This window comes from Falco punctatus, assembly GCF_963210335.1.
Source record: "Falco punctatus genome assembly, chromosome: 18".
NCBI lineage: Eukaryota > Metazoa > Chordata > Aves > Falconiformes > Falconidae > Falco > Falco punctatus.
The window spans coordinates 4096252-4122803 of NC_137598.1; the positions used below are offsets into that span (position 1 = coordinate 4096252).

At 70.4% G+C, this 26552-nt stretch overlaps 4 protein-coding genes across 4 annotated transcripts; 3 read left to right on the top strand and 1 right to left on the bottom strand.

Annotated features, from left to right (window-relative positions):
- Positions 1-1012: 1012 nt before the first annotated feature.
- On the top strand, positions 1013-2191 carry DDN (dendrin; the record flags this gene model as incomplete). Its single annotated transcript, XM_080368221.1, has 2 exons — positions 1013-1300; positions 1426-2191. Exons 1-2 carry the CDS (start codon positions 1128-1130, stop codon positions 2189-2191), a joined length of 939 nt encoding a protein of 312 aa, XP_080224347.1. The 5' UTR covers positions 1013-1127.
- Positions 2192-9955: 7764 nt separating this feature from the next.
- Positions 9956-13269, bottom strand: WNT1 (Wnt family member 1). The gene is made up of 4 exons (XM_080368190.1): positions 13159-13269; positions 12627-12880; positions 12146-12411; positions 9956-11900 (listed from the first exon to the last, which is right to left on the bottom strand). Exons 1-4 carry the CDS (start codon positions 13257-13259, stop codon positions 11412-11414), a joined length of 1110 nt encoding a protein of 369 aa, XP_080224316.1. The 5' UTR covers positions 13260-13269; the 3' UTR covers positions 9956-11411.
- Positions 13270-16308: 3039 nt separating this feature from the next.
- On the top strand, positions 16309-21593 carry ARF3 (ARF GTPase 3). Its single transcript, XM_080368295.1, has 5 exons — positions 16309-16442; positions 17380-17550; positions 17667-17777; positions 17912-18036; positions 20619-21593. Exons 2-5 carry the CDS (start codon positions 17403-17405, stop codon positions 20778-20780), a joined length of 546 nt encoding a protein of 181 aa, XP_080224421.1. The 5' UTR covers positions 16309-16442; positions 17380-17402; the 3' UTR covers positions 20781-21593.
- A 1954-nt stretch (positions 21594-23547) lies between these two features.
- On the top strand, positions 23548-26499 carry FKBP11 (FKBP prolyl isomerase 11). The gene is made up of 6 exons (XM_080368296.1): positions 23548-23730; positions 24185-24250; positions 25775-25862; positions 25980-26013; positions 26111-26181; positions 26266-26499. The coding sequence occupies exons 1-6, from the start codon at positions 23617-23619 to the stop codon at positions 26481-26483; spliced, it is 591 nt and encodes a 196-aa protein (XP_080224422.1). The 5' UTR covers positions 23548-23616; the 3' UTR covers positions 26484-26499.
- Positions 26500-26552: the final 53 nt, after the last annotated feature.

The following is a 26552-nucleotide window of genomic DNA, read 5'->3' on the forward strand; positions in this document are numbered from 1 at the left end:
TGGGGGGCCTGATTCTGTACCGGGGGCTGGTGACCACCCCCCCCCCCCCCCAGCTCCCACCAGCACTGGGGTCCAGCACAGCGGTGCGAGGTGAGAGCTGGGGCAGCTGTTTATGGGGCTGGGGGGGATGTGTGAGGCTGGGGGGGTCCTGGGGGGTCTAATCCTGTACTGGGGGGCCTGATTCTGTACCGAGGGTTGGTGACCCTCCCCCCCCCACCAGCTCCCACCAGCTCCCACCAGCACTGGGGTCCAGCACAGGCTCCAGCACAGCGGTGCGAGGTGAGAGCTGGGGCAGGCGTCTGTGGGGCTGGGGGGGTCCGGGGGGGTCTGATCCTGTACTGGGGGGTCTGATCCTGTACTGGGGGCTGGTGACCACCACCACCACCACCAGCTCCCACCAGCACTGGGGTCCGGCACAGCGGTGCGAGGTGAGAGCTGGGGCAGGTGTCTGTGGGGCTGGGGGTAGATGTGTGAGATTGGGGGGGTCCTGGGGGGTCCGATCCTGTACTGGGGGGTCCGATCCTGTACTGGAGGGCCTGATGACCCCCACCAGCACCAGCTCCCACCAGCACTGGGGTCCGGCACAGGCTCTGGCACAGCGGTGCGAGGGGAGAGCCGGGGCAGGCGTCTGTGGGCCTGGGGGGGTCCGGGGGGGGCTGATGCTGCACCGGGGGGGCTGATGCTGTACCGGGGGCTGGTGCCGGTGCCGGTGCCGTTGCCATGCCGCCGCCGGAGGGTTGCTAAGCTCCGCTCCGAGCCCGCGTGGGCTGCAGCGCTCGGTGCCAAACCCGGCATCGCTCGCTTTGTCGCAGGGGGGGGAAGGGATCCCGGGGGGGGTGGGGGGTGGGGGGTGGGGGGGGCGCACCCCCGGAACGGTTGGTGGGGTCCCTACGGTGTGCCGAGCTCCCGGCCACCTGGGTTACCCCGGGTGGGGGAGGGGGCTTTGGGGGGTGGGGGGTGGGGGGCACTGGCGGTGCCACCAGGCAGGGCACGGGGGTCCCCATTGCTGCACGTGCGGCGGTGGCCGCGTGCGGGTGGGCTGGCGGCTCCGCCGAAGCTCCGGTGAACTGTGGGGTCCCCCCTTGGTCCCCCCGTTTTGTTGGGGACCTTTTTAACCCCTTGGGGTCATGCTGGGTGGTCCGGAGCGGGGTGCTGGGCGCCTGCGGATCTGCGAACGGACCAAACTGCTGCTGGTGGAGATCGACACGGTGGCGTGTTGCAGCCCGGGCGCTGGCATGGCTGGGGGGGGGTGCCAGCCCGAGCCCCCCTGGACCTACCGCCGCATCGCCGGGGAGTACGCGTGAGTGGGGACGGGCAAGCTGGGGGAGGGGGTCCATCCCACGCCCTGACCCCCCCTTCCCCCCCCCCCCCCTCCCGAGCCGTGCCCCCCCCACCCCCCTCACGTCCCCCCTCTGTGTCTTGCAGGTACCTGGAGAAGCGCTTCGTGGCGGAGCTGGCCCCCCCCTGGCCCCCAGCGCCCCCCGCTCCCCCCCGCTGCCTGCAGGACTTCGGCACCCCGCTCCCCCCCGGGTGGGAGAGCCGACCCCGCGCACCCCCCACCCGCTGCCCCCCGGCACAGCCCGAGGGGACGGGGGGCAGCGGACCCCGGGGGCAGCCCCCACCGCCGGCACCTCGACCCTCGGTGCCGGGGGGCAGGCGGGGGCCCCCCAGCTACGAGGCCCACATGCAGCGGGTGCAGGCGACCCATGGGCACCGCGGGGGGCCCCCCCCCTACATCTCCCCCCCTGCCTACGATGCTCCCCATCGCACCCTACAGCTCCGGCCCCCCCGGGGACCACGCAGCCCCCCACCCGCAGCCCGGGGTCGGGGGGCTGTGCCGGGGGGCTGGAGCCACACGCTGCCCCGGGCGGCCACCGAAGCTGGCCACCAGCGACCCCGTGGCATGCAGCCATCCCCGGGGCGGGGGGCGCCTGGCCCCCCCCGGCACAGCCAGACGTTGCCCCGGGCGGCAGCCGGCCGGGAAGGGGTCCCAGGCCGGGGTCGGAGGGGAACGGGGGGCCACGTCCTCATCGACGCCACCCGTGTGGTGGTCCGTGCCCAGTATGTCCCCCCCCCCTCAGCGCCAGCAGGTCCGCTATACCGGGGGGTCCCCAGTGCCCACCGCCCCCCCGGGCAGCCCTCCTGCCCCCCCCGCAGCTGTCATCCCCCCGGCAGCCCCCTCCCCTCCTAGGGAGCCCCCGGGCAGCCCCCGCAGTCCCTGGCGGAGCCCCAGGAGTTGTGGGGGTCCCCGGGGTCGACCCCCCCTGCGGCGGCCGGTGCTGTACGCCCAGGCCTTGCGGGAGGCCGTGTCCCGCATCCGTCGGCACACGGCACCCGACTCCGACTCGGAAGCGGAGGGGGGGCCGGGGGGGTCCCGGTGGCGGCACTGCCGGGACGCCTGCGCCTACAGCAGCAGCAGCAGCAGCCTGGAGAGCACCGGAGCCCCCCCAGGGACCACCAGCCCTCCCCGAGCCTGAGAGGAGGGGCTTCACGGGGTGTGGTGGCCTGGAGGCGGGGCGTAGAGGGGTGTGGTGGCCTAGGGGTGGGGCTTGGATGGGTGTGGCCCCCGGGGTTGGGGGCTGGGGGCTGTGGTCCCCGCGGGCTGACCGCAATAAAGGCTGCGGGATCCCGGTGTGCTGCCTCTGCCCCATGTGTGTTGGGGGGGTGGGGGGGGGCAGCCCCCTCCCCAGGACACCCCCCCCCCACCTCCTGCACCACCCCCCACCCCAGAGAGGACCCAGGCATCCAGACACCACCCCCCACCCCCCACAATGCTGGGGGGCAGTGGGTGGCCCCGGGCATCCTGGTGTGTCACAGCGTGGGTGGGACGCGTTAGTGTCATCGTTGTCGTCGTCCCCCCCCCTTACCCGTGTCGTGTGTGTGTGTGTGTCCCCCCGCCATGGCCCCGGGTCCCCTGTAATGAGTAGGTGAGCACCGCAGGTTTGGCCCACGGCCACCAGCCCCACGTCACGGCTGGGGGGGGACCCCGGGTGAGTCACTGGAGGGGACTGTCCCCCCCGAATGGCCACCACCTCTTAGTCACACTGCGGGGGGGGGGGGGTTGGGGGGGGGGGGGGGAGGATCCCCAGGGCCAGAGGAAACCGCACAAATAACGTGTCCAATTTGCACGTTATTTAAAACCAGCTCCTCCCCCGCCCCCCGGCGCGACCCTGTCATTATCCCGGTGACACCGGCCGGGAGGTCACGGTGTGGGGCAGCCAGCACAGCGGGGGGACCCTGGCCCCCCACACCCGGGGGGAGCCGCTCGCAGGGCAGCCCCAGGGTCACATCACCCCATGTGTCCCCCGTCCCAGGGTCACATCACCCCGCGTGTCCCCTGTCCCCAGGGCCACATCACCCTGCGTGTCCCCAGGGTCACATTGCCCCACATGTCCCCAGTCCCCAGGGCCACATCACCCCACGTGTCCCCCATCCCCAGGGTCACGTCACTCCATGTGTCCCCTGTCCCCAGGGCCACATCACCCTGCGTGTCCCCAGGGTCACATCGCCCCACATGTCCCCAGTCCCAGGGTCATGTCACCCCATGTGTCCCCTGTCCCCAGGGTCACATCACCCTGCATGTCCCCTGTCCCCAGGGTCACATCACCCCGCGTGTCCCCTGTCCTGGCACGGCACTGGGGTCCCACACCTGGGCCTGTCCCTGGCCGTGACGGTGACCTGAGCCCACCACGGCTGTGGCCTGGCGTGGCTCGGTGCAGCTTGCCGTGGCCTGGCACGGTTGGTATGGCCTGCACAGCTTGGTGTGGCACAGTATGGCACGGCACGGTATGGCCTGGCATGGCACGGCACAGCTTGGTGCTGTTTGGCACAGTTTGGCACAGCTTAGTGCTACCTGGCATGTCTTGGGATGACTTGGCACAGCCTGGCATGGTTTGGTGTGACACAACACAGCCTGGCATGGTTTGGCATGGCTCAGCACAGCCTGTATCAGCTCAGTGCAGCCTGGCATGGCTTGGCACAGCTTGGCACGGCTTGGCACAGCCTGTATCAGCTCGGTGCAGCCTGGCATGGCTTGGCACAGCTCAGCATAGCTTGGCACAGCCTGGCATGGCTCAGCACAACCTGGCATGGCACAGCACAGCCTGGCACAGCTTGGCAAAGCCTGGCACGGCTCAGCACAGCCTGGCACGGCTCAGCGCAACCTGGCACGGCACAGCACGGCTCGGCATGGCTCAGCACAACCTGGCATGGCACAGCACAGCCTGGCACAGCTTGGCAAAGCCTGGCACGGCTCAGCACAGCCTGGCACAGCTCAGCACAACCTGGCACGGTTCAGCACAACCTGGCACGGCACAGCACGGCTCGGCATGGCTCAGCACAACCTGGCACGGCACAGCACAGCCTGGCACAGCTTGGCAAAGCCTGGCACAGCTCAGCACAGCCTGGCACAGCTCAGCACAACCTGGCACGGCACAGCACGGCTCGGCATGGCTCAGCACAACCTGGCACGGCACAGCACAGCCTGGCACAGCTTGGCAAAGCCTGGCACGGCTCAGCACAGCCTGGCACAGCTCAGCACAACCTGGCACGGCACAGCACGGCTCGGCATGGCTCAGCACAGCCCGGCACTGCCGGACACGGCTCAGGACCACCGGGCACAGCTTGGCACGGGTCAGGACAGCCTGGCACAGCTCGGAGCAGCCCGGCACGGCTCAGCACGGCTCGGCAGGGCCGGGCAGGCTGCCCGGTGTGGCCCGGGGTGTCCCAGACGCGGGGGAAGGCGGCGCGGCCCTTTCCGTGGGCTCAGCTCCTGCCCAACCCCCCCCCCCCTCCCCGCCGAGAAAATCACCTTCTAATTCGGGCTGCGCTGGCGCCAGCGCCGCCCCCCCCACCCCCTCCGGGCCCCCCCTCTCGCCGCCCCCCCCGGGCTCCCCCTCCCCCGCCCCCCCGGGGTCCCGTCCCCCCCCACAGCTCTCCCCTCCCGCCGCCCCCCCGGACCCCCCCTCAATCCGCCCCGAGGCCCCCCGTACCCCGCTGCAGCCCGGGCCGGCGGGGGGGGGGAGGGCACAGCCCGCGGGGGTGCCCACGCGGGGGACCCGGGGGGGGGAGGGGGGTGTCCCGCCCCGGGGGGGGGTCCCACTCGCTACCGGGGGCTCCAGCCCGGGGTGCGATCCCGTCCGTGGCCGCCAGATGTCGCCGCGCAGCCGGTGACCGACCGGAGCGGGGGCACCGGGGGGCTCCGGGGGGCTCCGGGGGGCTCCGGGGGTCCTGCCCCGGCAGGGTGGGGACGCGGGGGGGCCCTGAGGGACACAGCTGGCACGCGGGGGGGGGGACACGTGGCCACGCGGGTGTTGGTGTCCCCGGAGAGTGGTGACACGCGTGTGTCACCGGTGCTGGCGGTGTCCCCGGAGAGTGGTGACCCACGTGTGTCACCGGTGCTGGCGGTGTCCCCAGAGATGTGTGGTCACACGTGTGTCACTGGTGTCCCCAGAAAGCTGTACCCATGTATGTGCCCATGCCAGCGGTGGCCCCAGAGAGCCGTGACCCACATGTCACCGGCGGTGGTGGTGGTGGCCCCAGAGAGCCATCACCCCAATGTGTCACCGGTGCTGGTGGTGGCCCAAAGAGGTGCGGTCACACGTGTGCTGGTGCCACTGGTGTCCCCAGAAAGCTGTGACCATGTATGTGCCCATGCCAGTGGTGTCCCCAGAGAGCCGTGACCTACGTATGTCACTGGTGCTGGTGGTGGCCTCAGAGAGCCATGACCCGTATGTTTCACCAGTGCTGGTGGTGTCCCAGAGAGCCATCACCCCAATGTGTCACTGGTGCTGGTGGTGGCCTCAGAGTCGTGTGGTCACACGTGTGCTGGTGCCACTGATGTCCCCAGAAAGCTGTGACCATGTATGTGCCCATGCCAGCAGTGTCCCCAGCGAGCTCTGGCCCACGTGTGTCACCAGTGCTGATGGTGTCCTCAGAAAGCCATGACCCACATATGTCACCAGTGCTGGTGGTGTCCCTGGAGAAGTGTGGTCACATGTGTGCCGGTGCTAGCGGTGTCCCCAGAGAGCCATGACCCACATATGTCGCTGGTGGTGGCCCTAGAGAGCCATGACCCACGTACGTCACCGGTGCTGGTGGTGTCCTCAGAGAGCTGTGACCCACGTATGTCACCAGTGCTGGTGATGGTCTGAGAGAGCCATGACCCCAAAGTGTCACCAGTGATGGCAGTGTCCCCAGAGAGCCATGACCCACGTGTGCAACCGGCGCTGGCCACACCACGACCCGCGTGTGCCACCAGCACTCTCCATGATGTCCCCGCAGAGTGGTGGCTCCGACATGTGCATGACACCAGCCACACCACAGCCACGCAGCGCCGGCCATACCGCGGCCCCATCCCACCGTGCCAACCGCATCTCCGTGCCGCGGTAGCCACATCCCTAGGCACGGTAGCCACATCCCTAGGCACGGTGGCCACATCCCTAGGCATGGTGGCCACATCCCTAGGCACGGTAGCCACATCCCTAGGCATGGTGGCCACATCTCTAGGCATGGTAGCCACATCCCTAGGCACGGTAGCCACATCCCTAGGCATGGTGGGCACATCCCTAGGCATGGTGGGCACATCCCTAGGCACGGTAGCCACATCCCTAGGCACGGTGGCCACATCCCTAGGCACGGTAGCCACATCCCTAGGCATGGTGGGCACATCCCTAGGCACGGTAGCCACATCCCTAGGCACGGTGGCCACATCCCTAGGCACGGTAGCCACATCCCTAGGCATGGTGGGCACATCCCTAGGCACGGTAGCCACATCCCTAGGCATGGTGGCCACACGGGGCCGGCTCCTCCACCGTCTCTCCCAGGCCGCATGGAGAAACCCGGTGGGAAGGTGGGGGTCCGGTGAATGCACCATTGTTGCGCGGGGTTGGAGTCACAGATAATTACCTCAATTAGTTACAATGGCAGAGTAATAAATACAGGCTTAGTGGCTCCTTCCCCACTGCGGCTTCTCAGATTAATCCAGCCCGGGCGAGCGGAGCTGAAAGGAGTGATGGACAATTCATTAAACTCGCCGAATGGCGCACAAGGCACCCGTGAAGGCCGGCGTTAGCCCCCGGCGGCTCCGGCTTTGTCCCTAATTGTTCGTCTCGGGCATTGGTCACCTATCAGGGAGTGGGTGACGGTGACGGTCCCCCCGGGGTTGGCATGCCCGGGGATTAGAGGCCAGCCCTGCCACGGTTGCTGGGCTCCTTGGCCCCGCGTCGGAGGAATGTGGCGGCCGGGGGGGTGGCAGCCGGACAAGCCGGGAGCTGGCGGGACGTAGACCCGCGTCAACCGGAGGCGAGGGGCACCGGGGCTGGGCCGCGGCCGATGGGGAATGGGGGACGGGATGGGGACAGGGTGGGGATCGTCCCACAGGTGGGCTGGTGCCACTGGCCGGGCTGTGCAGCTGGACGTGGCTCTGTCCCTCTGTCCCGCGCTGCTGTGTGCCATCCCATCCCTCTGTCCCACGCTGCTGTGTGCCATCCTGTCCCTCTGTCCCACGCTGCTGTGTGCCATCCCGTCCCTCTGTCCCGCGCTGCTGTGTGCCATCCCGTCCCTCTGTCCCACGCTGCTGTGTGCCATCCTGTCCCTCTGTCCCACGCTGCTGTGTGCCATCCCGTCCCTCTGTCCCACGCTGCTGTGTGCCATCCTGTCCCTCTGTCCCACGCTGCTGTGTGCCATCCCGTCCCTCTGTCCCATGCTGCTGTGTGCCATCCCGTCCCTCTGTCCCGCGCTGCTGTGTGCCATCCCATCCCTCTGTCCCACGCTGCTGTGTGCCACCCTGTCCCTCTGTCCCACGCTGCTGTGTGCCATCCCGTCCCTCTGTCCCACGCTGCTGTGTGCCATCCCGTCCCTCCGTCCCGTGCTGCTGTGTGCCACCCTGTCCCTCTGTCCCACGCTGCTGTGTGCCATCCTGTCCCTCTGTCCCACGCTGCTGTGTGCCATCCTGTCCCTCTGTCCTGCACCCCTGGGCATGGCTCTGTCCCTCTGTCCTGCACCTCTGGGAACGCCACCATCCCTCTGTCCTGCACTGCTGTCTGCCACCCTGTCCTGAAACTTTGGGCACTGTCCTGTCCCTCTGTCCTGCACCTCTGGTCACTATCCTGTCCCTCTGTCCTGCACCTCTGAGCACTGCCCTGTCCCTCTGTCCTGCACCCCTGGGCATGGCTTTGTCCCTCTGTCCTGCGCTGCTGTGTGCCATCCTGTCCTTCTGTCCTGCACCTCTGAGCACTGCCCCGTCTCTCTGTCCTGAAACTTCGGGCACTGTCCTGTCCCTCTGTCCTACACCCCTGGGCATGGCTCTGTCCCTCTGTCCTGCACCCCTGGGAATGCCACTGTCCCTCTATCCTTCACTGCTGTGTGCCCCCCCGTCCCTCTGCCCTGCACCCCCGAGCAGATCCCCCCCTCCCCCCCAGTCCTGCCAGGGGGGTGGTCCCAGCCCACAGCAGACACAGCTTGCAGCCACCATCCAGCTGTTACCCGGCTTCCCAGATGTGCCAGGCTGGCACAGGGCGGGACCGTCCCGTCCCTGTCCTTGTCCCTGTCCCTTCGTCAGCCCCGGCGCTGCGACAAGCAGCTATTTCCAGCACCTGGCTGTATTTGTCCAAGCCGGGGAGGTCTGCACCCCGCATGGGGGGTGCCCCGTCCTGCCCGGGGGTCATGGCTGCCCGAGGTGCCCGGCGGTCACCAGCACGCAGGAAAAGCTGAGTAACAGAGGTGACTTATAAGAATGTCATTATCTATATTCCTGCCTCCCCACCGCAGGAAAACAGGTTATTTTCATGCCCTGTGCGTGTGCAGAATTTAGCAGGCAGATAACTCCCGGCAGGCGGGAGATGCTCGGAGGGTTATTTCAGGCTGTGTTCCTTTCCAGGCGTTTTTTCTCGCATTTCTTTATTTTATTTTGCCACGCTAGGCTGTGTTTTGACCTTGGCGCGGACAGCGGGGGCCCCCGGGGTTGTTTCCCCCCCCCCTCCCCCCGGGTCTAAACATCAACTTTTCCACTATCGGCTCTGGGGGATATTTCGGGCAGCAGCAGCGTCATCCCACAGCCTTTGATGCTGCGGATCCCCAGGGGCCCTGTGAGGTTCCCGGCTTTGGCCACGGGGCAGCCCAGGCTGTGGGGACCCCCACCCCCGCGGGTGGGTCCTGCTGGGACTGGGGGTCCCCGGGCAGGGCCGGCTCCTTGCCCACTCCCCGTGGCTGGATGCCACCGTGGCTCCGTGGATCACCCAGTGCTGGACATGAGGATGGAGGTCGCATCCTGTGCGGTGCTCAAGGCGTGGAGTTGTGGCACAGAGGGTGTATCTGGACAGGGATGCCTGTCCTGGGGGATTCCCACCCCGATGGGATACACATCCCAGTGGGATACCTGGCCCAGAGGGATGCCCTTCCTGGGATGCCAGTCCTGGGGCTATGCCCAGCCCTGGGGGATGCTTATCCCTGGGGAATACCCATTTCCAGGGGGATGCCCATCCTGGTGGGGTGCCTGTTCCAAGGGGATGCCTGTCCCAAGGGGATACCTGTCCTGGTGAGATGTCCATCCTGGTGGGATGCCCATCCCAAGGGGAAGCCTGTCCCAGCAGGATACCCATCCCAGAGGGATGCCCTCCCCGAAGGATGCCCATCCCAGCGGGATACCCATCCCAGAGGGATGCCCTCCCCGAAGGATGCCCATCCCAGCGGGATACCCATCCCAGAGGGATGCCGTCCCCAAAGGATGCCCATCCCAGGGGGATACACATCCCAGAGGGATGCCCTCCCCGAAGGATGCCCATCCCAGGGGGATACCCATCCCAGAGGGATGCCCTTCCTGCAGGATGCCCATCCCAGGGGGATACACATCCCAGAGGGATGCCCTCCCTGAAGGATGCCCGTCCCAGGCGGATACACATCCCAGAGGGATGCACTCCCCGAAGGATGCCCATCCCAGGGGGATACCCATCCAGAGGGATGCACTCCCTGAATGATGCCCATCCCAGTGGGATACACATCCCAGAGGGATGCCCTTCCTGCAGGATGCCCATCCCAGGGGGATACACATCCCAGAGGGATGCACTCCCCGAAGGATGCCCATCCCAGGGGGATACGCATCCCAGAGGGATGCCCTTCCTGCAAGATGCCCATCCCAGAGGGATGCACTCCCCAAGGATGCCCATCCCAGGGGGTATACCCATCCCAATGGGATGCCCTCCTCATAGGATGCCCATCCCAGGGGGATATCCATCCCAGAGGGATGCCCACCCTGAAGATGCCCATCCCAGGGGGATACACATGCCAGCAGGGCACCTGCCAGCCCAGAGCTGCTCCCCACCTTTGCCACAGACTTTCTCCGGCTGCAGCCAGGCCCCACACATGGGCGTGTGGGGCCAGTGGCCAGTCCCAACCCCCCTGGCCCTGGCCCCAGTAACCTCGGTGCCCTCCCTCGCCCCCCTCCTCCCCCGGAGCCGAGGGGAGCCGTCAGCCCCGGCCGGGAGCAGTGATGGACGATGCTCATTCCCTGTCTGCCGTCTTGTACCTCCCGTGGCCGCTCCCAACGCTCGGCCTCGGCGGCACCAGCCCCGCCGTCCCGGCAAATTCCAGTGCCAGAGATGCTGCAGCCCAGGTGCCATGGTGATGGGCGCCCCAGCCATGGGGATGGGCGCCCCGGCCATGGGGATGGACGCCCCAACCGGGAGCGGAGGCAGGGATGGCTGGGCTGGAGACGGGCACAGCGGGAGAAAGAAGGGGGTCTGCAGGGAGGGGGTGACGAAGAGGAGGGGAGGGCAGAGGAAAGGGGTAGAAGATGGATGGACAGACGGCTGGAGGGGCTGGTGGACACAGAACGGGGAGGTGAGTGGATGGAGAGGTGACGGATGGATGGATGGATGGATGGATGGATGGATGGATGGATGGATGGATGACGTGGGTGGATGTGCTCCCCCCCCCCGCAGCTCATCCCCTCCCTTCCCCAGCCCCCCAGAAACAAATCGGGGCAGGACTGATAAAAATATATCCTTTATTCTTCTCTAAAGGCTATCAGTGAAACCTGTAACAAAGCATTATTATTATTAATTATTATTATTAATTATTATTATTATCTTTAATTATAAAAAACAGGGCCTGGGTCCGGCGAAGCGGCAAGGGGGGGGGGCGGCATCAAACCGTCCACAATAAATATTTTATTTACAGTGAGAAGAGGACCCCACGGAACCGGAGCAGCCAAGGGGGCAGCCGGGAAGGTGCGTGGCACCAAGCCCACCCAGACCGGCTGCTGGCCCCGGGGATGGGACAGGGGGGGTCCCAGGGTGCAGCCACACGCCCACCCATGGGCGCCTTCAATCCAGCCAGACACCCATCATCATGGGGGGTGGCGCAGACCCCCTCCGGGGCTGGGCAGGGTGGTCCCCCGGGGGGGGCGGGGGGGTTCACAGGCACTCGTGCAGCACCTGCGTGTTGGTGCAGTTCAGGCAGCTGACGTGGCAGCACCAGTGGAAGGTGCAGTTGCAGCGCTCGGTGACACGCTGGGTGCGCGTGCGGTACCCGCGCCCGCAGCACAGCAGCTCGCACCCATCCAGCCCTGGCGAGGAGCTGTTGCAGAAGCGCCCGGCCGTCCCCGCCGTCCCCGTTTTCCCGCTGTAGGTGCAGAAATTGGGTGACTTCTCGAAGTAGACGAGGTCATGGGGCGAGGGGGGTTTGTGGGCCGGGTTCTCGGGCTCCAGGTGATGCAGCTCCACCCGCGATGCCCGGTTGCTGCCCTTGTTGCCGTAGATGACGCGGGAAGCGCCGTCGAAGCGGTCCTTCAGGACGTCACCCACGGCGCGGAAGGTGGGCAGCCGCATCCAGCACGTGCGGACGGTGCAGGAGCCCGACATGCCGTGGCACTTGCACTCCTGGCGCATCTCTGAGAAGACCGTCTGCAAGGGGGGAGGGGTGCGAGGTGCTGTGAGCAGGCTGGGACACCCCCTCCCCACCAGGGGACCACCGTGCTCCTGCACCCCACTTCCCTGCAGCATCACATCATGCTCATCCTGCCCAAAGCTGAGTGGGAAACATTTCTCCGACAGTTGCCAACCCATCCATGGGGACAAGCTGGGGGTCTCGGTGACCCCTGTCCCCATCCCCCCTCTCCGGGGCTGCCTGCAGCCCCCTGTGCCCTCACCATGCGCCCGGCCTCATTGTTGTGCAGGTTCATGAGGAAGCGCAGGTCCCGGCCCTTCTCACTGGAGTCCACAAATTCCCGCCCGAAGAGGCGCCCGAAGTCGATGTTGTCACTGCAGCCCCCCCAGTGCCAGTCGGGCCCCCCGGGACCGCGGCGCCGGTAGTCACAGGTGCAGGATTCAATGGAGCCCTCGGAGCAGGACCGTGCCACCGAGTGCGTCACGCCAGCACTGGTGATGGCAAAGATGAACGCTGTCTCCCGGCAGCCTGCGGAGGGGAGCGGGACCTCAGGGTGCTGCCAGAGTGAGGAGGGGGCACCCACCGGCACCCCTAACCCATAGCCACGCCGGGCTGATGATGGGCTGGGCGCTAGTGCTACCCCACGGTGAACCAGGGCTGCTTGGCCACACATGCCAGCTTGGGGGTACCACGGCGGGGATACGGGGAGCCCCGTGCCGCCTCCCGCCACCCCATAGCCTCACCCCGGTTGACGATTTTGCCGAAGATGTTGGGGCCCTGGGAGGTGGGGCAGTTCCAGCGGCGGTTGCGGAATTGCCACTTGCACTCCTTGATGGCGGTCTGGAGGCCGGAGCTGACGCTGTGCAGGATGCCGGGGTTCTGGCGGATCAGCTTGCGTTGCTTGCGGCTCAGCAGCTGCAGGCTGGGGTCCAGCACCAGCTGCACGTTCTTGGAGTCGGTCAGCAGGTTGGTGGACGAAGCCACATTGATGATGCCCCTAACGGCACAGCCAAGGAGGGTGATCACCGAGGGGGGGGGGGGAGGGGGTCCCCAGCAGCCCACTCCCCACTTCAACCCCACCCCCGGGGGTCTCCCTCAGCTCCTTGCTGCTACCACAGCATCCTCTCCCCGAGCATCCCCCACAGCCGGCACCCACCCGGGGGTCACAGCCCCGTGCGTCCCCCTGCGTTCCCCATCCCCGGGGTCAGTGTAGCCACCACCGTGCCGGTGTCAAGCCCGGTCCCTCCACCCCGGTCCCGGTCCCGGTGGACTCACCACCACCGCCCGCTGTTGTTCACCGCCAGCGTGTTGGAGAGGGAGGAGAGGGCCAGAGCCCAGAGCGCCCGGAGCGCCAGCCCCAGCGCGGCGGCTCGCATGGCTCCGGCACCGGGAGGCCCCGGCAGAGTGCGCGGGCGAGCGGCCGCCGGGGTATTTATGGTGCCGCGGAGCCCCCGGCCCGGCCGCTACATCCACGCGTGTTTCCGGACGCGCGGGGCGGGCGGCTCCGCTGAGGGCGGCCGCGGGGGGCCGCGGGGAGCGCCGGCCGGCCGGCTCGGAACCGCTACCGGCACCGGCTGCAAACCGGTGGCCGGTGCACCGGGGGTGGCGTCGGGGGTGCGGTGCCCGGCGCTCCCCGCCCGGTCCCTGGAGCGCGGCGTCGGGCGCTGCTCCGTGCGCGGTGCCCGGTGGTCCGTGCGCGGTGCCCGGTGGTCCGTGCGCGATGCCCGCTGCTCCGTGCGCGGTGCCCGGTGTTGGCTGCTCCGTGCGTGGTCCCCGGTGCCCGGTGCTTAACGCTCCGTGCGCGGTGCCCGGTGCCCGGTGTTGGCTGCTCCGTGCGCGGTCCCCGGTGTTGGCTGCTCCGTGCGCGGTTCCCGGTGCCCGGTGCTTAACGCTCCGTGCGCGGTCCCCGGGGACTCCCCGGGGTGGCGGCGCGGCTGGACTCGGCTCGGCGCGGTGGGTGCGCAGCGCTCAGCACCCGGGAGCATCTTCCAGCCCCTTCCCTCTTATAGGGGCGGCGCGGAGGGTCCCCATGGGCCTGTCCCGCCGAACGGGGCCTCCCCGCGTCCTCGCCCTAACAATGGGGAGCGGCGGAGCCGCGGCACCTCTTATGGGGCGGCCGGAGCGGCGGCGCCGGGCCTGTCCGTCACGGCCCGGATTAGCCCGGCGGGTGGCTGCGCCCCGGCCCCGTGCCCAGACAGGGGGACGGGGGGGGGACCCTGCTGCCGCCCCCCCGCCTGGCCCCGCCGACACGCTTTCCCGGTACCGGCCCCGGTTGGGGGGAGCCTGGCACGGCTCGGGACAGCTCCCGGTGCAAGGAGGAGCGTGTCCTGGAACGGGCCGGGATAGCGCTGGGAGCACGGAGGGAGCGGGGGCCGGGGATAGCGCGGGATCTCCCGGGACAGCACGGGGGGGTGGAGTGACGGGATCTCCCGGGATAGCTCCGGGAGCACGGGAGGGGCAGAGTCCCGGGACAACCCGGGCCGCACAAGGGAGCACGGTCCCGGGACAGATCGGGGACTCGGTCCCGGGACCCCCGGGTTTGGAGGGGGCGGGGGGAGCGGCGGGGCCGTGCAGCACCCCCCGGGGCACGGGACCGTCGGGGCCGCACCGATTGCCGGTGCCGGTCCGGAGTCCCCGGACCCCTCGCTCGTCCCGGCCACCGCCCGTCCCGGTCCGTGCCCGGCGCGACGGGGCGGCCGCGTCCTCCCACCGCTCGGGGCCGGGTTGTCCCGGGCCGGGCTGGCTACGGACGGGGCCCGACGGTCGCCCGTGCACCCCGGGCCCCCTCCCCACCAACGTGCCCGTGGACGCCCACGGCGTGTGCGACCCCCGTGGGTGCGGCACGGCCCCGCACAGCTCCCCTGCCCCGGGGGACCCGGCGTGGGCCGGCACCGAGCGGCAGAGGGAGGAAGGGATGGACCGGGGGGAGACGGATGGAGGGAGGGATGGAAGACGGGAGGTGATGGAGGGAGGGCGGGGGGGGGGCCTGACGGGGGGGGCGGGGGGGGGCCCTGGCGTGCCCACGGTCAGGGCACGGTGACGCCGGGCAGGTGCTGGCACTCGTCCCGGTAGGGACGAGGGTCTCTCCCTGCTGGGGACCCGGGGGGGTGGGCAGGTGTGAAGTCCCGGGGCTGGGGCCGGGGGCGTTGAGCTGAGCCCCCCGTTGTGGCGGGGTGCGGGGGGGGTAATCTCCCCGCGGCGGTTTCCCCGGACCAGTCATGCGGGGCCGGATTAGCCCCGCTCGCCCGTCACGGCCCGGGGCCGCCGCTCCCGATTTCAATGCAAGGACGGACAAAGCCCGGGCCGGCAACGGGGGTGGGGGGGCTCGCACCGGGTACCCCCCCCCTCACCCCTTTCCCCGGTCCGGGAGGGGCCCGGGGCCGCCTGGGGTCTGCTCCAGGACGGCGTCTCCCGCCCCCCCCTCCCCGGTTCCCGGCCGGGCCAGGCGGTGTCCGCGCCCTCGGGCCGCCGCCCCGTCGGGGCTCCCGGGGCTGAGGTCACCGGCCGCGGGGAGGCCCCGGGGCGCGGCCGGGAGGGCCCTGCCCGGGGCCGTGCCACCAGCGGTGGGGCCCAAACACGACCCCCCACCCACGCTGCTTCATCCCGGGACCCCCCCGGGGGGTCCCCGCTCCCCGGTTCCCCCCTCTCCGCACGCCTCGCCCCCCCCCGCCTCTCCCGCTGCCCCGACACCCCCCCCCCCCCCCCCTCCGGTGTACCCCCCATCCCCTCTGCTTCCCCCGCGCAGCCCGACGGCAGCCCCGGGGGGTGATGCTCGGGACAACCCCCCCCTCCCCCCGGCTCTGGGGTCTCTGCGGGAGCCCGGCGGTGCCGAGCGGCTCCCGCAGCCGTCGGGGCGGTCGGTGCTGCCGGTGCCTCCGGGGTGGCCACCCTTACCTGGCCGGGGTGGAGGGGGGCGTGGGGGGGGGCTCGGTTTCCCGTCCTGCCGCACCGAGCAGGGACGGACAGACAGCCGGGGGGATGTGTGAAACCGGGGGTGCCCCGCACCCCCCGCCGGTCCCTTCCCGGCCCCGTGAGCACCGGGGCAGCCTCGGTACCGCCGGTACCGCACCGGGGCGGGGGGGGGGAGGGGGTCACTGAGCCCCCCGTGCTGTTATTGGGGTCCTCGCCCCCCCGGGAAACACAGCCCCCCCCCATGTACACACACACCCCGGGACGGGGCTGGTATGCCCCGGTTCTGCTGCCGGGGGGGGCGCGTTGAGGGGGGGTGTGGTCCATCAGCCCCCCCCCTCCAGTGCAGCCCCCCCGCACTGCTGCAACCGCTGCCATGGAAACGTGTCGCGCTTCTCGCGAGCTCCGCGGCCCCCCCTCCCCCCTCCATCCCTGCGCGCGCCCCCGGGCCCGGTGCGGGGTTGGGGTGCGGTGTGCGTGTGCGGGAAACGAGGCGGAGGGACGGGGGGGGGGGGGGGGCGACGGCGGAGAGGGGGGGGGGCCGGCACCGGGCGCTCTCGCGAGATCGGCGCGATCGGGCCTCCGCTTCCGGCGGCGGGAGCGGTGCAGAGTCAGCTGCGGGCGGGGGGCGCCACCGGCACCGGCACCAGGTGCGGGGGGGGCCGCCGGGAGGCGGGGGGGGGGGTGTCCGCCCGGGGGCGGGGGGGAGGCCCGCGGCGCCGTGAATCGGCGGGTGCGCTGCACCCGGGGGGGTGTGGAGGGGGGATACCGCACCGGGGGGGGGGTCGGGGGCTGCGGTGCGTTTGGGGGTGCAGGGTGCATTGGGGGTGCGGGGAGGGGGGGGGCAGCATCCCAGCTCGGGGAGGGGGGTGTGCGGTGCAGCGGGGGGGCGGGTAGAGGCCGTGGGGCGGTGCGGCGGGCGGGGGCGGGGGGCGATGCGGCGGGGGGGGGCGGTGATTTGAGGGGGGATGCAATTCCCCCGGGGGGGGGGCGGTGCGTTGGAGGGGCGCAGGGAGAGCAGGGGGGAGGTGCTGTGGTCCTGGGCGGGGGGGGCGCAGTGAATTCGGGGGGCGTCGCGCCGAGGGGCTGCGGGGGGGCGGGAGTGGGCGGCAGCGCAGGGGCGGGAGGGGCGGGCTGCGGAGCGGGGGGGCGGCGGGGGCTCCCCTCCGGGGGGGGGGCAGTGGGTGAGGTGGGGGGCGCAGGGGGGGTGTCAGGGCCAGGGTGGGGGCTGTGTTGCTTCCCCCCCCCCCGAGGAGGGCTGGGATCCGTGCCTCAGTTTCCCCCCACGCAAAGCTTTGACCTGTCCCCTCATTGGGTGCAGCGTGGGGGGGGTCCCCAGCACGGCCCCCCCATATCGAGCCGCACACAGGGAGCATGTGGCCCCATCCCAGGCCCCCTGCTTGGGGTCCTCATCGCCCCGCATCCCCCCGTAACGTGGGGATCCCCGATCCCCGCAGCCCCCTTGAAGCACGGGGAATCCCTGGAGCCCTACAGCGCCGCCTGCTCGCCCCCCCCCCCCCGCCCCCCTCCCCGCAGTTCCCCCCTCCCACCCCACCCCACCCCAGCACCTGCCCCGTGCCCCCGCAGGATCCGGCCTCGGCTCCGTCACCATGGGCAACATCTTCGGGAACCTGCTGAAGAGCCTGATCGGGAAGAAGGAGATGCGGATCCTGATGGTGGGGCTGGACGCCGCCGGGAAGACCACCATCCTCTACAAACTGAAGCTGGGGGAGATCGTCACCACCATCCCCACCATAGGTGTGCAGCGGGGGGGGGGGGAGCCACCAGGCGAGGACCCCACCCCATCACGGCTCCTGGGGAGGGGGCTGGCGGCTCCGCGTGCCTCAGTTTCCCTCCGCTGTCGCTCCCCGCAGGGTTCAACGTGGAGACGGTGGAGTACAAGAACATCAGCTTCACCGTGTGGGATGTGGGTGGGCAGGACAAGATCCGGCCCCTCTGGCGGCATTACTTCCAAAACACCCAGGGTAGGTTCCCCCCCACCCTGGGTGGCTGCGGTGGGAGGAGGGGATGGGGGGGGGATGGGGATCGCTGGGGAGCGGGGTGGTGGTGGGGCTGGCCGGGTCCTGCGCTCCCAGCAGCGCCCGCTTGCCGCCCCCAGGCCTGATCTTCGTGGTGGACAGCAACGACCGGGAGAGGGTGAACGAGGCACGGGAGGAGCTCATGCGGATGCTGGCGGAAGATGAGCTGCGGGACGCCGTCCTCCTCGTCTTTGCCAACAAGCAGGTGGGTCTGGGGAGAGGGGGGGTACCTGGGGTGGGGCTGGGACCATCCCCGGGGTGTCAGGGCTGGTGGCTGGGGGTCTGGGGTGGAACTGGGACCATCCCCGGGGTGTCAGGGCTGGTGGCTGGAGGTCTGGGGTGGGACTGGGACCATCCCTGGGGTGTCGGGGCTGGTGGCTGGGGGCCTGGGGTGGGGCTGGGACCATCCCCGGGGTGTCAGGGCTGGTGGCTGGGGGTCTGGGGTGGAACTGGGACCATCCCCGGGGTGTCAGGGCTGGTGGCTGGAGGTCTGGGGTGGGACTGGGACCATCCCCGGGGTGTCAGGGCTGGTGGCTGGGGGGTCTGGGGTGGGACTGGGACCATCCCCGGGGTGTCAGGGCTGGTGGCTGGGGGCCTGGGGTGGGACTGGGACCATCCGCGGGGTGTCAGGGCTGGTGACTGGGGGCCTGGGGTGGGACTGGGACCCTCCTCAGGGTGTCAGGGATGGTGGCTGGGGGGTCTGGGGTGGGGCTGGGACCATCCCCGGGGTGTCGAGGCTAGTGGCTGGGGGGTCTGGGGTGGGACTGGGACCATCGCCGGGGTGTCAGGGCTGGTGGCTGGGGACCTGGGGTGGGACTGGGACCATCCCCGGGGTGTCGGGGCTGGTGGCTGGTGGTCTGGGGTGGGACTGGGACCATCCCCGGGGTGTCGGGGCTGGTGGCTGGGGGTCTGGGGTGGGGCTGGGACCATCCCCGGGGTGTCGGGGCTGGTGGCTGGTGGTCTGGGGTGGGACTGGGACCATCCCCAGGGTGTCGGGGCTGGTGTCTGGGGGCCTGGGGTGGGACTGGGACCATCCCCAGGGTGTCGGGGCTGGTGGCTGGGGGTCTGGGGTGGGACTGGGACCATCCCCGGGGTGTCGGGGCTGGTGGCTGGGGGCCTGGGGTGGGGCTGGGACCCTTCTCGGGGTGTCGGGGCTGGTGGCTGGGGGGTCTGGGGTGGGACTGGGACCGTCCCCGGGGTGTCAGGGCTGGTGACTGGGGGCCTGGGGTGGGACTGGGACCATCCCCGGGGTGTCAGGGCTGGTGGCTGGGGGGTCTGGGGTGGGACTGGGACCATCCCCGGGGTGTCAGGGCTGGTGGTCTGGGGTGGGACTGGGACCATACCCGGGGTGTTGGGGCTGGTGGCTGGGGACCTGGGGTGGGGCTGAGACCCTCCTCGGGGTGTCGGGGCTGGTGTCTGGTGGTCTGGGGTGGGACTGGGACCATCCCCGGGGTGTCAGGGCTGGGGGCTGGGGGTCTGGGGTGGGACTGGGACCATCCCCGGGGTGTCAGGGCTCGTGGCTGGGGGGTCTGGGGTGGGACTGGGACCATCCCCGGGGTGTCGGGGCTGGTGGTCTGGGGTGGGACTGGGACCATCCCCGGGGTGTCAGGGCTGGTGGTCTGGGGTGGGACTGGGACCATCCCCGGGGTGTTGGGGCTGGTGGCTGGGGGCCTGGGGTGGGGCTGAGACCATCCTCGGGGTGTCGGGGCTGGTGTCTGGTGGTCTGGGGTGGGACTGGGACCATCCCCGGGGTGTCAGGGCTGGGGGCTGGGGGTCTGGGGTGGGACTGGGACCATCCCCGGGGTGTCAGGGCTCGTGGCTGGGGGGTCTGGGGTGGGACTGGGACCATCCCCGGGGTGTCGGGGCTGGTGGTCTGGGGTGGGACTGGGACCATCCCCGGGGTATCAGGGCTGGTGGTCTGGGGTGGGACTGGGACCATCCCCGGGGTGTTGGGGCTGGTGGCTGGGGGCCTGGGGTGGGGCTGAGACCCTCCTCGGGGTGTCGGGGCTGGTGTCTGGTGGTCTGGGGTGGGACTGGGACCATCCCCGGGGTGTCAGGGCTGGGGGCTGGGGGTCTGGGGTGGGACTGGGACCATCCCCGGGGTGTCAGGGCTCGTGGCTGGGGGGTCTGGGGTGGGACTGGGACCATCCCCGGGGTGTCGGGGCTGGTGGCTGGGGACCTGGGGTGGGACTGGGACCATCCCCGGGGTGTCAGGGCTGGTGGCTGGGGGGTCTGGGGTGGGACTGGGACCATCCCCGGGGTGTCGGGGCTGGTGGCGGGACTGGGACCATCCCCGGGGTGTCGGGGCTGGTGGCGGGACTGGGACCATCCCCGGGGTGTCGGGGCTGGTGCCCCCCCCGGTGATGGGATAGCGCCCATCCTTGTGGCATCAGGGCTGGTGCCCCCCACCCAGTGACGGGATGGCGCCCATCCCCGTGGCATCGGGGCTGGTGCCCTCCGCCCAGTGATGGGATAGCGCCCATCCTCGTGGCATCGGGGCTGGTGCCCACCGCCCGGTGACAGGATGGCGCCCATCCCCGTGGCATCGGGGCTGGTGCCCCCTGCCCAGTGATGGGATAGCGCCCATCCTCATGGCATTGGGGCTGGTGTCCCCCGCCCGGTGACAGGATGGCGCCCATCCTTGTGGCATCGGGGCTGGTGCCCACCGCCCAGTGACCGCCCATCCCCGTGGCATCGGGGCTGGTGTCCCCCTCCCGGTGACGGGATGGCGCCCATCCCCGTGGCGTGGGGGCGGGCGCGTGACCTTGCCTCCCCCTGCCCCTTTAGGACCTGCCCAACGCCATGAACGCGGCGGAGATCACGGACAAGCTGGGGCTCCACTCCCTGCGCCACCGCAACTGGTACATCCAGGCCACCTGTGCCACCAGCGGCGACGGCCTCTACGAGGGGCTCGACTGGCTCGCCAACCAGCTCAAGAACAAGAAGTGAGCGGGTGGCTCCCGGCCCCCCTCCCCGTACCCCCGGCCCGCCCCCCCCCGGGGCCGTGCCAGGTTTCCCCCCCCCCCCCCCGGCCGCCCCCTCCCCGCCCCGGTTGGATTTTGCTTTCTTCTGGCACCGGTTGCTGTGGGGTTTTTTGCCTTTTTTTGGGGTCTCCTCGGTTCCCCCTCGGATCTCGTGTGTGCGTGCGTGGAAATATAGCTCTATATAATGTATGGGGGGGGCGGGGGGCAGGGCCCCGGGGAGTGGGTTGGGGGCTGGGGGCCACCTTGGCGCTGCCCTGCCTGGGGGGGGCCGTGCTGGGGCACCCCATCCCTGTGCATGTCCCCGCACCCCTCGCCTTCCTCTGGACCAAATGTGGGGGCAGCGGAGCCGCAGGGGGCATTTGGGACCATACACCCCCCCCCCCCCCCTTCCCAGCACCCCCTCCCAGCCCCGCATACCCCACCCCCACCCCACCCCCCGGGGGTCCCACACGTCCCCGGTGTCCCCCCCCGTATCACTTTGAGGCAGGTCTCCTCCCCGCAGCGTGACCCCCACAGGGGGGGAGGCACGGGGCTGCTGGGACCCCTGTGGTCCCCCCCCTCTTGTCCGGGCCCCCCCCCCCCCGGGTGCCTGCACCCCAATCCCATGCCAGCATAGTGATTGTATGTCCCTGCCCCTCACGGACGGATGGACGATGGCCCCGTACTGTCCCCCCCCCCTCGGCACCGTATTTATACCCCCGGTCTGTGCTTGGTGTGACGTGTCGCTGCGGCTCTGCCCCGTCCAGGGACGTGTGTACTTGCCCCCCCCCCCCCTCCCTCCGCGCCTGAGACGGTGGGTGACCCCTGGCCCCCCCTTGGATATTAAACATGTTTTATGTAGCGCTGCCCCACGGCTCTTCTTCTGCAGCTCCCCCCCAACCCCCCCCCCCCCCCCCCAGCTCGGGGGTCCCGTGGAGGGGGGACGGTGATGGACAGCCCCGGGCTGGTTTTAATTAGAAAGAGCTTAGCGGGGCGAAGGGGGGCTGGCGGGGGGGCGAGGGGGGGCTCCCCCTTCCCAGGCTCATCTTTAGGGGAATATTGGATGAAATGGTAAATCCCATTAGCGTTAATCCCAGCCGGGGCGTGGGGACGGTGCCAGCGCTGGGATGGGCGCGAGTGGGGCTCAGCCCCCCGGTGTCACCCCCCCTCCATGGGCCAGGGGACCAGCTGAGTCCCATTTGGGGTCAGCGCTGCTGCCCCCATCCCCATGTCCTCTCTGGGTTGGTGCCTGGGGGGGGGCGGGGGGCCCCCAGGACCCCCAGCAACCCCAGCCCCATGCCGGTGACACCAAGCCGGGGTACGGCGCTGGCTGCTTGGGTTCCTCGTGGGGCGGGGGCTGGGGGTGGGGGTAACTGGGGTTCCCCAGTGGGCTGGGAGCCACGGTGCCAGCACCGTTGCGTTCCCACCGGCTGGGCCAGCGGCTTTGTCTGGCGGGGGCCAGCTCGGCGCTGACCCGGTGGCCCTAATCCCATTAGTGCCCCGGCCCCCAGCCGCCAGCCCGGCTTCCCCACCTCTCGGCAACCGGGGCTGGTATGTGGGTGCACCGGTGGGGCCGGCGTGCCGATGCCGTCGTCCGGGAGCTGCACCGGGGCCTGTGCCGGCATCGCCATCGACGTGGCCACCACCACCCTCCACAGGGCTAGCGCCACCGGCACGGGATGAGGGAGCCAGGGTGACACCCGGTGTGCAGGTGTGAGCCCCCCACCCTGAGCCAGGGCTGCTCCCTGTGTTCCCTGGGGGCTGGTGGCCCCCCAGGCACGGGGATGGGCGGGGGGCTTTGGGGCAGGTTTGGCACGGCATGGCATGGCACGGCACAGCACGGGGCTGGCGAGAGGCTCAGCTGCCCTTGGCCTGCGCGCTGGGGGGTCTGGAAGGGGTGCTGGGGTGCCAAGGGAAGGGATGCTTTGCACCTACTGGGGGCCGTGGAAGGATGCTGGAGCTGGGTGGGTGTCAGGGATGGGTCCTGAACTCATATGGGTGCTGAGGAGGGGTTCTGGGCTTGGGTGGGTGCCGGAAAAGGGTGCTGGACCCAGGTGGGTGCTGGGGACGAGTCCTGGACCTGTATGGGTGCTGGAAAAGGGTGTATGGGCCTGGGTGGGTGGTCCTGGGCCCCATTGGTTGCCAGGGTGGGGGTCCTGGATGCATATGGGTGCTGGGGAAGGGTGCTGGAGCTGGGTGGGTGTCAGGGATGGGTCCTGGACCCAGATGGGTGCTGAGGAGGGGTTCTGGGTCTGGGTGGGTGCCAGAAGAGGGTGCTACTCCAGGTGGGTGTTGGGTGGGTGGTCCTGGGCCCCGTTGGGTGCCAGGGTGGGGGTCCTGGCTGCATATGGGTGCTGGGGAAAAATGCTGGACCCGGGTGGGTGCTGGGGGGGTGTCCTGGACCCGGGTAGTGCCGGTTTCCCCAGGCTTTGCTGCCGCCTGCTGGTACCGAGTCCCACCGGCGCCGGGACAGCGGGTGCTGCACCCAACCGGTGCCCCAGGGACGCCCCCGCCCCCCCCCAGACCCCCCCTCCCCCCGCCGGGGTGGGCAGGGGCGGCCAGCTCAGCCCGGCAGCACCGGCCAGGGACCGGCAGTACCGGGAGCCGGGACGGACACGTGTCCCCACGCACCGAGGGGGTGGCCGGGCCCGCGGGGCGGGGGCGGGCCCGAGGGGCTGGGGGCGGAGCGGGGCCTCAGGACAGCCCCTGTCCCGCGGGGCGGGGGCGTGGCCGGGACGCGGGGGCGTGGCCCGGGGAGCTCTCGGGGGCCGGGCCGGGGCGGTCCCGGTGCCGCCGCCGCCGCCGCCGCCGCCAGCCCGGCCATGCCGTCCCCCGCCACGCTGCTGCTGCTGGCGCTGCTGCTGCCGTCGCCGCCCGCCCGCGCCACCGAGAGCGAAACCGAAACCGGTGCCCGGGAGCTGCGGTTGGAGACGCTCGTAAGCCCCGGGGGGAACCGGAGAACCGGGGCTGGATGGGGGCGCACCGGCTACCGGGGACCCCTTGGACGGGAAGTTGGGATGGGACGGGGGGGGACGACACCGGTGGCGCGGCGGGGAACGGGGGCACTGGGGGGGAGCTGTTGCCCCGGGGGCGGCGCGGAGCCCGGCCTGGGCGGGGGGCTCACGGGGCACCGGGAGGAACGGGATGGTGGGGGGTGGGGGTGGGCGCCGGCAGGAACGGGGCACCGGGACCACCGGCTGCGGGGGGACACACACCGGGAGGACCAGGCTGCCGCGGTGGAGCACGGAGCACCGGGAGGACGGGAAGGTCCGGGGGGGAGTCCGGCTCCCGGAGCGCTCCAGGGACCCGTGGGTACGGGGGGTGCGCGGAGCCCAAACCGGGGGGGCTGGAGGGCTCGTCCCGACCCCCCCCCGTGACTCCCCGTTGCAGGTGCCCCCCCCCGAGGGCTGTACGGAACTGTCGGCGCCGGGGGACACGGTGCACATCCACTACACGGTGCGGCGGGCGGGAGGAACACGTCAGCACTGCGCGGCGCCGGGCGGGGGGGCGGGCGGGGGGGCTCCGGCACCGGCACCCGCGGGGGGGCCCGGGGGCACCGAGGCGGCACTGGTGTGGCACTGGGGTAGTACTGGGGTGGTACTGGGGCAGGCATTGGGATGGCACCGAAGTGGCATTGGGTCAAGCATCGGGATGGCACCGAGGTGGCACTGGGGTGATACTGGGGCAGGCACCGGGGTGGCACTGGGGAGGGTATAGGGTTGGCACTGGGGTGGTACTGGGGCAGGCATGGGGACAGTACTAGGACAGGCATTGGGATGTCACCGAGGTGGCACTGGGGTGGTAGTGGGACAGGCATTGGGATGGCACTGAGATGGCACTGGAGTACTACTGGGGCAGACATAGGGTTAGTACTGGGGCGGGCACTGGGGTGGTACTGGAGTGGCACTGGAGTGCCATGGGGATGGCAGTGGGGTGGCAATGGGGAGGGCATGGGGTGGTACTGGGGAGGGAATAGGGATGGCATCAGTGTGGCACTGGGGTGGGCATGGGGATAGCACTGGGGTGGCACTGGGACTGGCATAGGGACAGCAGTGGGACGAGCATGGGGACAGCACTAGGACAGGTGTGGTGACAGCCCTGGGGCGAGCCCTGTGTGGCACCTGGGCTGGCATAGGGGTGACACTGGGACTGGCATGGGGGTGGCACTGGTATGGGCACAGACTGGCACTGGGACCAGCACAAGGATTATCCTGAGATAGCCCTGGCACTGGGAGCAGGATGGGGATGTCCCCGGGGGGGGACCACACTGGGATCAGCACCAGTGTGCCAGTTGTCCTGATGCAAGGACCTGTATGGGAACAACCCCCGGGCAGAACCGCCGCTGCATCCCCAGGGGTGGCCCCGGAGATGACCCCAGGGGTGGCCCCAGGGGTGACCCCAGGGGTGGCCCCAAGGGTGGCCCCAGAAGTGGCCCCAGGGGGGACCCCAGGGATGGCCCCAGAGATGACCCCAGGGGAGACACCATGGATGGCCCCAGAGGGGACCCCAGGGATGGCCCCAGGGGTGACCCCAGAGATGGCCCCAGGGATGGCCCCAGGGGTGACCCCAGAGATGGCCCCAGGGGTGACCCCAGGGATGGCCCCAGGGGTGGCCCCAGGGGTGACTCCAGGGGTGACCCCAGGGATGGCCCCAGGGGTGACCCCAGGGATGGCCCCAGAGATGACCCCAGGGGAGACCCCAGGGATGGCCCCAGAGGGGACCCCAGGGATGGCCCCAGGGGTGGCCCCAGGGATGGCCCCAGGGGTGACCCCAGAGATGGCCCCAGGGGTGACCCCAGGGATGGCCCCAGGGGTGGCCCCAGGGGTGACTCCAGGGGTGACCCCAGGGATGGCCCCAGGGGTGGCCCCAGAGGGGACCCCAGGGGTGACCCCAGGGGTGGCCCCAGGGGTGACTCCAGAGATGACACCAGGGGTGGCCCCAGAGGTGGCCCCAGGGGTGACCGTGACCCCGACCCCGCAGGGCAGTCTGGAGGATGGCCGCATCATCGACACCTCGCTGAGCCGGGACCCGCTCCAGGTGGAGCTGGGCAAGCGCCAAGTCATCCCCGGTGAGCGGGGGGCTGGGGGGGGGGGCGCGGGGGTTAACCGGGCTGTGGCCAGGCCAAGGTGGGCTGTAGGAAGCCCCCAGCCCAGCCCCCCTCACCCTCTCCCCCTTCTCCTCACAGGCCTGGAGCAGAGCCTGCTGGACATGTGTGTGGGGTAAGTGGGGTGAGGGGGTGGGCAGCAGCCCCCCCCACGGTTTGGCGTGGGGCTGGCCCCACGGGGCACCGGCGCTGATGGCCTCTTGCCGCGGCAGGGAGAAGCGGAGAGCCATCATCCCCCCTCACCTGGCCTACGGCAAACGGGGCTCCCCTCCCACCATCCCAGGTAAGCGCAGCCCTTGGGGTCCCCGTGGGGTCCCCACCAGCCCCCCGCAGCCCCCCACTGAGGTTCTGTTCCCACCCATCCCAGGCGACGCGGTGCTGCGGTTCGAGGTAGAGCTGGTCGGGTTATACCGGGCCAGTTACTGGCAGAAGGTGCTGAACGAGGTGCTGCCGCTGCTGTGCCTGGGGCTGGTGCCGGCGCTGCTGGGGCTCATTGGGTACCACCTCTACCGCAAGGCCAGCAGCCCCAAGCTCTCCAAGAAAAAGCTGAAGGAGGAGAAGAGGAACAAAGCCAAAAAAAAATAAAGTCTTCCCCTCGGCATCCGCGGCTGCTCCGTGGCTGCCCTGCCCAGCTGTGTGGGGGACAGAGGAGGG